At 58.9% G+C, this 10,085-nt stretch overlaps 1 protein-coding gene across 7 annotated transcripts; it reads left to right on the forward strand.

The window, feature by feature from the left end:
- Positions 1 to 387: 387 nt before the first annotated feature.
- Positions 388 to 2,623, forward strand: HSPB7 (heat shock protein family B (small) member 7). Of its 7 annotated transcripts, none has more exons than XM_047086059.1 (3): positions 388 to 583; positions 1,105 to 1,253; positions 2,444 to 2,623. In XM_047086059.1, the coding sequence occupies exons 1-3, from the start codon at positions 388 to 390 to the stop codon at positions 2,621 to 2,623; spliced, it is 525 nt and encodes a 174-aa protein (XP_046942015.1). The 7 variants fall into 7 exon arrangements, with proteins under 7 accessions (XP_046942015.1, XP_046942016.1, XP_046942018.1 ...); XM_047086060.1 differs by having other exon boundaries at positions 1,108 to 1,253; XM_047086062.1 differs by having other exon boundaries at positions 1,108 to 1,238.
- Positions 2,624 to 10,085: the final 7,462 nt, after the last annotated feature.

Consider the following 10,085-nt stretch of genomic DNA (forward strand, 5'->3'; position numbering starts at 1 on the left):
GGCACGCAGAGACTCAGAAGCACCACACCCACAAGGTCCTGGGGTGGGCACGGGGGGGTCCGAGTGGCAAGGGGACAGATTGCCCCCGGCCCGCTGCTGCGGAGGCCCCTGGGCTGGAGTTCTCGGCCTGGAATGCTGGGCTGTGAGCTCAGCCTGGGCCTGCGTGTGCCGGACTGTCAGCAGTGCTGCCTCACCGGAGAAGATTTCCAGCCCCCTCCGGGCCGTGGCAAGGCCTAAATTTAGCTAGGAGACAAGGGGCTGGCCCCAAGCCCAGGGACGGTCGGGCCTTATAAAGCGCCGGCAATCAGGGCCCAGCATGCTCCCCCAGAGCCCACACCCTCTGCTGTCCCCCTGCCCGCCTGGCCAGGGCCCGGCCGCCCGCCGTGGATGAGCCACAGGACCTCCTCCACCTTCAGAGCGGAGAGAAGCTTCCATTCCTCCTCCTCGTCCTCCTCATCCTCATCCTCCTCAGCCTCCCGTGCCCTCCCAGCCCAGGACCCGCCCATGGAGAAAGCCTTGAGTATGTTTTCCGAGGATTTTGGCAGCTTCATGAGGCCCCACTCAGAGCCCCGGGCCTTCCCAGGCAAGTTGTCAGGGCTTTGAGGGGAGGGGCGATGCACAGGTAGGGGACACCTGCTCCTGGCCACCTCTGGAGACGGCTGCCGAGCTGCCAAGAACAGGTGCTATACAACCATAGCCACGTGTGGCCACCAGGACAGATGTGGCCAGGGACAGATGTGGCCAGGAGAACAGGTTGGTCTCCAAGGAAGAGTTGTGGCCCCCGGGGTCAGCTATGATGCCAATGGCCACACATGGCCTGTGGCCAGATCCTCGCTGGAGATGTAGGGAGCAGGATGGGGTTGAGGGGTGGGAGGCACCCCCCAGCCTTCAGACACGGTCACATACACATAGTCCTCCCACCTGTGCTGGGTGAGGCCTGGCCCCACCACGGAGAAGGTGGGCTGCGAGAGGTGAGGACAGGTGGGCTGGGGGGTTGGGAACAACAGCTGAGAGGGAGGCGAGGCCTGGGGACCTGCCCCTTTCCCCAAGAGGAGCCAGAGACCCGGGTTCTAGACGCAGGTCTGCCCGGTGCTCAGCTCACAGAAGCCTCCTCCACAGCCCGTTCCGGGGGGCCGGGCAACATCAAGACCCTCGGGGACGCCTATGAGTTTGCAGTGGATGTGAGTGACTTCTCACCTGAAGACATCATTGTCACCACCTCCAACAACCACATCGAGGTGCGGGCTGAGAAGGTGAGCCTGCCCACCCTGTCTGGACCCCGGCTCCACGTCTGTACCCTCTGTACCCCATGCTCCATGCTGGGACCCCAGATCTTGTCCAGTGCCCCTCCCCCGAGCCCCCCCAGAACAAACTAGAGACCTTGCCCCAAGACTCTGAGGTCCTTTCTTTAGGAGCCAAGGGCAGCTGAGGGAGCCACAGGGGAATGGGAGAGGGTGGAGGGATGCAGGGAGGCGGCACCTGAGGAGGTGAGTTGAGGGGGGCCCAGAGGATGGACATAGTGGCTGAGTGGGGACAGCTTTCCTGGCAGGCACATGGGTAGGTAGGGGGCTCACCTGGGAAGCTAGCTGGCAGGGAGGAGCTCCCCCACGTGACATTCCCTCCCCTACCCAGTGGTTCAGCCCCCATCCTCCTGGGATCCTTGACCTGGGCCCCAGGCTGGCCAGAGGCCCTGCAGTTCAGGGTCAGACACACTCCGGACCCACCCCGCACTCCCTCCACCCATGGGCCTCAGGGTCACTGGGTCACTAGGGTCTCTGGGTCCCAGCTCCCAGGAGGCTGAGACCCCGGCGGAGGGTGTGGCCCGGCCTGCACAGGAGCGCTGCACCCTCCCCACCCCCACCCCCAGGGCCCCAGTCACGACTGCCCATCAGAGAGGGCCTGCCAGGCCGCCTCCAGATCCCCCACGGCCTAGCTTCCTCTCCCGAGCAGGGGAGGCTACATGCCCTGGCACCTCTGCCAGGGAAGCTGAGGACTGTGGGCACCAGGACCAGAGGGCAGCACGTGCCAGCCCTGTAACCCCCGCCAGTGACTCAGCCGCCCCAGCCTCCTCTGGACACGATGTGCCGGCCGAGTCGTGGGGGCGGGGCTGCCGGCCCAGCCCAGGCCCCGGACGCCCAGTGCGCCTGGGCATCCCAGGGGGCACGGCCCTGCTGTGTGCTGTCTTCTCTTTGTCCCCCGGGGGCTCTGGATTCTGCCACCGAGCTCCCTCTCTGAGCTGCCACCCCCCCCCCCAAGCCCCTTGCCTCCCCCTGGGAAGCACTGGAAGGCAGCTCTCAGCCACCGCCACCCTGGCCAGCCCCTCTGCTCCCGAGGGTAGAACCCCTTGGCATGTCGGGGCCCGGCTGGGGTGAGAGGAGGAAGACTTGATGTGAGCAGGACGGGGCTGGGGGCATCCGGCCCTGACCCATCACCCCTTCCCTAGCTGGCAGCCGACGGCACAGTCATGAACACCTTCGCTCACAAGTGCCAGCTGCCCGAGGACGTGGACCCCACTTCCGTGACCTCAGCCCTGAGGGAAGACGGCAGCCTCACCATCCGGGCCCGGCGTCACCCACACACGGAGCACGTCCAGCAGACCTTCCGGACAGAGATAAAAATCTGAGGGCCTCCCCTTTCCTGTCCCCCCCACTCCCCCCTTCTCCCCCACTGGCCTGCCAGAGACATTTTCCTCACCTCTCATGACAGCTTGCAGAACATCTCAGCTCAAGTTCCAGGCCCTGACACCATCAGACCCCAGGTGGGTCAACCCCGCCCCCCGCAACTGAGGCCTTCTGCCTCACCTGTGGCCTCCAGATTCCAGATGTGGCCTCTTTCCCTTAATCCAGAATAAAGGGATTGAGATTGGAAAGGGAGACCCCAAAGAACCCACTTTGGGGAAGGGGTCTGGGACAGGCAGGAGCGCTAAGCAAATAATCTGCAGGTCAGACAGATGGACAACTCCTTTGATCTATGGAGTCCCTGCGGGGGACAGGGACCTGGGACCCCCTTGGCCAAGGGGAGCGGGCGAGGAAGAGGCGGATATTAGCGGAGGTGCTGATTCCGGTCGGACAGCCCAGGGGAACCACAGGGGGGCGGCCGTGGCGGGAACCCTCTTCTCTGCCACTCCCCGAGCCCCAAACCAGCTGCCAGGCTCCCTGCTACCCGGTGTCCCCACCCACCAGCTGTGCCAGGGCAGGGCCACACAACGTCTGTACATAGATGGGGTTTTTCCCGATACAGAGGGTTCACGATGAAACTGCAACACTTCTGCCCTCGGTTACCTGCTGTGCCCTCAGGCGAGGCCGGGGGCAGAGGTGGCGGGGCTGGTCCCTCCTCCCACCTGGAGACCTGGGCTCCCGGGGCTGCTTCCGCAGACAGGTCCCCCAGTTGAGGTGAGAGAGAGAACATGGATGGGGCCTTGGGTCTTCAAGGTTGGACCCCGGCTTCTTGCCAACCTTCCCCCGCGGCCAGTCACCTCCCCCCCCACCCTGCCCCTTCTTCAATCAATGAATCTATAAGGCTTGGTGCGTGTACATACAACACGCACGCCTATTGTCCTGTCCTTCAAATACTGAGCATGACCATTGGTTGAGGCTGAATGCAGAACATTCTAAAATCAGATTTTACAATCTCTATTTTTATCAATGGGGAAACTGAGTCTCTGAGTGGTTGAATGCCCACCTTACTCATTAAAGGTTGGATTTGAACCCAGGCTGTGAAAGCTGCTCTCAAACGGCCCCACCCCCAACCCCTCTGTGCACTGGGGAGTAGTTCCCCTCATTTTGTCCCTTATGGCCTATGTCCCCCTGACCCACATCTTCCTGTTGGAGAGAGGGCCCAGACCATGGGAAGAGCCCCCAGCCCGGTTCCCTCCTAGTCTCCAGTCCAGGGCAGGGACCCCCAATCAGCCTTCATGCTGAGGAGCCCCAGACACCTGCAGTGACCCTGGCTCGGTCTCCAACCTACAGATGCAGGGGTGGGGGGAAAGGGGGTGGTTCACAGTAGTTGAGGCCCCCTGGGGCGAGAGGCGGGGCCAGCTTCTGACTTCTGCACCTCTTGGGTCAGTGTTCTATAGGATGGCCTCTGATGTGACCCTGCCATTCTGGGGCCCTGCCATTCTGGGGCCCTTAAGGGACGGCTGGGGGGTGGGAGGGGGCATGGGAGGACCCCAGCATTGTACCCTGCACACACAATAAACCACAGAATCACAGACTTCCGGAGATCACCTGCCTGAAATTCTCAAACTTGGGTCGGGGCTGGAGGCAGCCAGGGGGAGAAACCCCAGGATAGACAGATCTGACTTCCTTGAGATTTGGGGGCAGGGGTGGCACCTCAAGTAAACTTCCAGGACCTCACAGAAATGTGGGTGGCCTGTGGTCTCCTCCCTCAGCTCCCAGACCCACCTGAGCGGGAATCCCAGAATTATTGCCCTGAAAAACCTTGAGGTGCTTTCTCTCCCAACCGCCAGCCCCTGCTGCTACATGCCGAGCACTGTCCCAGGCACAGGGACACCGAGGGTGGGCCAGCTGCACTGTGTCACCTGCCCTCTTGAAGCCCATCTGGTGTCACATGGGCTCTGAGGACCAGACTGGCTGAGTGACTGGGCTCGGGGTCACGCAGAGCCAGGGGCAGAGCAGGGCTGGAACCTGGCTGGAGGGCTGGCTGGTTCGGGGAGTCTGCGTGCTCTCTGGAGGGACCCCACCCCACCCCCAACACCAGCAGGCGCTACTGAAACCCGAGTGCCAGGCAGTCTCCGGTGCAGCTCCGGCTGGCTGCGGGCCGGAGGAGGGGAGGAGAAGGAGAGGGGGCGCGGTATTTCCAGCCTCCGTGACTCACTGATTCCACTGGGCTATTTGCAGCCCCGAGAAACTCACCAGCGCGGGGGTTGGGGGTGGAGCCGGGCCAGCTTCCCAGTCTCCCTCGACCCCTACCCAGGGTCAGGCTCACCTTGGCTTCCCGACCCCAGCGATGCCCCTCCCAGGGTCGCGCGAAGGGGGTGGGGGCTGGGGGCTGGGCCGCTGGCAGCCGGGGCTGAGAAAAGGAGAAGTTTCTCCAGAAGCGGCCAGTGGGGCCGAATACCATCCCCCCCCCAGGCCCCAGAACCATCCCCCCGCCCCCGACCGAGGTTCCTGAGCTGAAGATTTTGCAGGGGACAGAGCAGAGGCTGTCTGAGAGAGCCCTCCGACCAAGGTGACCCTGTGGGAGAGGAGGGCGGGGAGATGGGGACAGCGGGGGCCCTCTTTCATCGGCTCCGCCCCCTGGGCGCCTGGGCTGGCCACAGCGCTTTGTCTCCTCCGCCCCCCACCCTTTCCAGGCTAAATATAGGCCTGGCTGCGGGCCGTGCGCCCCACCCCCACCCCGTGAGGGATAATTTTAGCAGCCCCATTCACTGAGCGCCTAGTGTGTGCCCAGCATGCCGCTCATCCTTGCAAGGATCCTGCAAAGTAGGTACCAAGGAGGTTCAGAGAGGTCAAGCAGCTGGCCCAAGGTCGCCAGCTTGGAAGTGACTTGGCTGAGATTTGAATCCTTGTCTCCGGCTCCAGAAAGCCCCAATCAGGTCCCCTCCCCGCCCCCAACCATACCCGAGGGGGAGGGGCAAGTCAGCTCCCCCGCCCCTGTTCTGGCATCTTCCACCGGAAAGGCAAAGTTGTGCATCTATAGTTTTTGGAGTGGGCCTGTGCAGGAGGGCAGGGGGAGTGGAAAAGATACAGCCTCCTGGGGCCGGAGACCTGTGAGAAGCCCAGGTCAGATGGTGCCGGGGACCCCCAAGGGTGCCAAGGACCTAGAAGTTTCCCTCACTTTTAGGCTCAAAGCCGCCTCCTCCAGAAAGCCTTCTGGAGCTACCAGTTCAGGGGCACAGACAGAACCCAAAGAACCTGAGGCCCAGACTTTATGTTCGAACTTGCCAAGGGTGAAGGCAGACCCACTTGCTTGGCCAGCCCTGTGCCCTTAGGGAGTCAGTCCACACTCCTCTTGGTGTGGTGGGGAACCCAGGCCCAGGGAGGCCCAGCGCCTCGCCCCGGGGTCACCCAGAAGTCAGTGGCCGAGGTGAGATAAAGACCCAGGCCTCCAGACCCTCTGGCCAGGGCATCTCTTCCAGACCAACCCCTTCATGCCATGGACACCTTTCCCCCCAGCCCAGAGACAATTCCCACCTCCCACATTGTACACCCCGCCCCCCCCATCTCTCCCCTCCCCAATCTGCCTGCAATCCTAGTTCCGCAAAGGCAGAAGATGTCTCACTCTGCCCTCTTGCTCCCAACCCTGGCATGGGAAAGGGGCTAAGCGCGAGTTTGTTGGGTGTTTCAAAAAGCCAACCAGCCTCAGTGAATAGTGGAGGGTCGGTCGCAGACTCTGGAGCTACCTCACCTGGGTTCAAATCTTGACTCTGCTGCTTCTGACCTGTGTGATCCTGGGGGAGTCACATAGTCTCTCTGTGCCTCAGTTGCCCCATCTGTAAATGGTGCTCATAGAATCTACTTGCTAGAGGTTTTTTCTTTTAATTTTTTTTTAGTCTATTTATTTTGAGAGAGAGAGAGAAAGAGAGAGAGAGAGTGAACATGAGTGGGAGAGGGACAGACAGAGAGGGAGAGAGAGAGGAGATCCCAAGCAGGCTGAGAGCTAACGGCAGAGGCCACATGGGGCTCGATCTCAGAACCAGGAGATCGTGACCTGAGCTGCAACCAAGAGTTGAAACGAACCAGAGCCACCCAGGCACCCCGCTAAGGTTGTTTTGTAATGCATGTAAGGGACCCGGGACTCGTGTGTGGTGGCTGGCTGTAGCTCACGGGTGCCACACGCTGAAAATGCTACCATTACTGGGTTTAGGTTTGGATCCCGACCTCCTCAGCTTCACCCACACTGTGGCTCCGTGGAGATCGAGACTCAGGCAGGGGGTTCAGAGGAGTTGCCGGATTGGTGCAGCCTCCTGTCCATGAAAAGCAGGTAAGGGCAGAGCTAAAAGGTTCCCTGTCTGGGCCCTGGGGGGCGGAGATGGCAGAGAGAAGCCTCTGGAAGCCTTAGTTTCCTCATCCCATAAGCAAAGATCAGGCACCACCCTTCCGGGGGCTGCCAGAATGCACCAGAGAGAGATGGTGGTTTTGTATAAGCTTAGTAAATGGTAAACTCTTGTTAAAATCGTGCTTGTTTGCCGAATAACAAAAACCAAGACTCCGCCCACCCGGCTTTGCCCTGAGATAACAGAGGGTCCTGAGTGGGTGGTGACTTGAGTACCAGCAGGACTGGTGGTCAAGGCAGGAGTCTCTGGGCAGGGGAGGTGGATTGTTTACAGTCAGCACAGCTGAGCTACCCCACAGCTGGCCTGCGGCTCACTGTCACCAGCCAGCTGGGCCAGTCCCCAGCTCTGAGGCCTTCCAAGGCCCAGACCCAGAGACAATCTTTCATGGGAGTCTGGGGGCTACTAGACAGGGCTGCTGGCCCTAGGGAGCCCCAGAGGGGGGAGGCAGGACTGCAAATCTGCATCTTCCTTCCATTCTCTGTCCCCTCCTTCTCACACAATTTTTTTTAAGTTTATTTTATTTATTTTGAGAGAGAGAGAGACCAAGCATGAGTGGGGTAGGGGCAGAGAGATAGAAAGAGAGAAAATCCGGGGCACCTGGGTGGCTCAGTCGGTTGAGCATCCGACTTCAGCTCAGGTCACAATCTCGCGGTCCATGAGTTCGAGCCCCGCATTGGGCTCTGGGCTGATGGCTCAGAGCCTGGAGCCTGCTTCCGATTCTGTGTCTCCCTCTCTCTCTGCCCCACCCCCGTTCATGCTCTGTCTCTCTCTGTCTCAAAAATAAATAAACGTTAAAAAAAATTAAAAAAAAAAAGAGAAAAGAAAGAGAGAAAATCCACAAGCAGGCTCTACACTATCAGCACGGAGCCCAATACGGGGCTCGAACCCACGACATCAAGAGTTGGATGCTCAACTGATTGAGCCCCCCAGGCGTCCCCTTCTCACACAGTTCTTGACCACCCCCTGTTATATACTCACACTTGAAGGCACTGGGGACGCAGTGCCTAAGCATGGCTACCAACCTGGAAACACATGCATTTACTCACACTTTAACTCACTCACTGGTTCAATGGTCTTTCGTTTATTCATTCCCTCAACAGAATTTCGCTAAGCTCCTACAGTGTGGTTGGTAGGCAGAGCTCTGAGGTCAAATACCTTAATTTCAACCCTGGCTCTGCCACTTGCTAGCTGTGTGACCTCGGGCCAGTTGCTTAACCTACCTGAGCCTCAGTTTCCTCATCTGTAAAATGGGATAATGCCGCGCAGGATTGTGGGTGGCGAGACTAACTGAGCTGCTCTCCTCCACCTGTGTGTTCCACCTCAGTGAGGGCCCTGCTCACCTGCTCAGCCCCACACACTCCCTGCACTCTGCCGGGCCCCAGGCTGGGTCCTCGTAAAACCGTTTGCTGCTGGAACGGATGTGAACGCAGTGCCAGCCGCGTGGCTCAGGGTCATGATGCTGTGGCTTATAGTCACACTCCCTGGGGTTTGGATTTGGGCTCTGCCTCTTTCTGCATCTGTAAAATGGCAATGAAAGTCATACTCACCTCTCCCAGGGGTGATGTGTGATACATATAAAAATATACACAGTCACGGGGCTCCTGGCTGGCTCAGTCAGAAGAACTTGAGACTCTTGATCTCAGGGTTGTGAGTTCGAGCCCCACATCGAGTGGAGAGATTACTAAAAAATAAACTTAAAGTAGGTATACCCATATAGTCATCGAGACCAAGCGGGTGTTGGTTAGAATGAAGGTTTGGCTTCTGAAACCGTGGGCCCCGCTAGGTGGCCCACCCCGGGGCCTTAGCCCCATGCCCAGCAGGTTCCAACTGTCCTCGGCCCGGAACCTATGGGGTGCCCTCGAGTCTGGTGATAGGGCGACACCTGCTGTTCTAAAGTAGGATGTGCAGCCACAGGCCCACCCTCTTCCTTGAGGGCCTCAAACTCCACCTTTGCAGCCATTTCTTTGGGCTCTTCTAATTCAGTGATTCTCAACCAGGGGAGGAGAGAGGAAGGGTAGATGTCATCCACATTACTCTGTCACCACCTCTCTAGTCTAAGTCGTCACCTCCCTTTGCCTGGATTAGGGCGCAGCCTCCAAAGCTTCCCTACCTTCTGGTCCCAGCACAAAAGCTAGAGAAACTTTTTATTTTTTTTTTTTTAAGTAAATGCAACACCCAACACCCAACACGGGGCTTGAACTCACGACCCTGAGATCAAGGGTTGCATTCCCAGGGCACCTAGGTGGTTCAGTCAGAAGAGTGTGTGACTCTTGATCCCAGGGTCCTGAGTTCAAGCCCCAGGATGGTTGTAGAGATTACTTACATAAACTTAAAAAAAAAAAAAGAACAGTCGCATGCTCTACTGGCCCTAGGGGAACCTTTTTTTTAAAGGTGGGTCTGGGCCTGTCACTGCTCACAGTTTCCAGTGGAACCTATCTCAGAATAAAATCTAAAGACCTCATCGTGGCCCATAAGGCATCGCGTGATGTGGTCCCTGCCACTTCTCTGGCAACTGTTTTCTGTACATATGCACACGTTGTCTGTCCCGACTGGAGAATAAGCTCCTTTAGAGGGGGCCCTGTCTGTCCTATCACTGCTCCAGTGCAGGGTCTAGCCCAGAGCCAGGCACACAGCGGGCGCCCAATAAATACTTGGTGACTAAATGAATGAATGCCCTAGCTAGACTGAATGACTCTGGTCCCTTTTCCTGGAACACTCCCCATCCTGGCTCCCTTGCCTTTGTGTGGTTCACTCCACTGGTCAAATCTTAGTCTAGATATCACTTCCTGCAGGAAGCCCTCCCTGATCTCCTCTCCCCAGAATGGACTAGTCACCCTCCTCCAGCCCCAGCATTATCCTGTATACCCTTACTGTTGCACTTATCAGAAGCTAACAGTAATAGTAATAGTCACTTCCTTTCCTGGCTTCCCACCAGGCTGTGAGCTTCTGGAGGACTGAGTTATGTCTGTTCTCTCTGGATCGCCTCTGCCTAGGAGGGATTCTGCTGGGACGAGAGGCCATCAGCCCTCTGGTTAGGAGCAACCCGGGCTTGCCTGGGTGCTAATTC

This window comes from Lynx rufus, unplaced genomic scaffold, assembly GCF_022079265.1.
Source record: "Lynx rufus isolate CCGP_SWC_20201006 ecotype Redwood Valley unplaced genomic scaffold, mLynRuf1.p SCAF_2, whole genome shotgun sequence".
NCBI classification, from domain to species: Eukaryota; Metazoa; Chordata; class Mammalia; order Carnivora; family Felidae; genus Lynx; species Lynx rufus.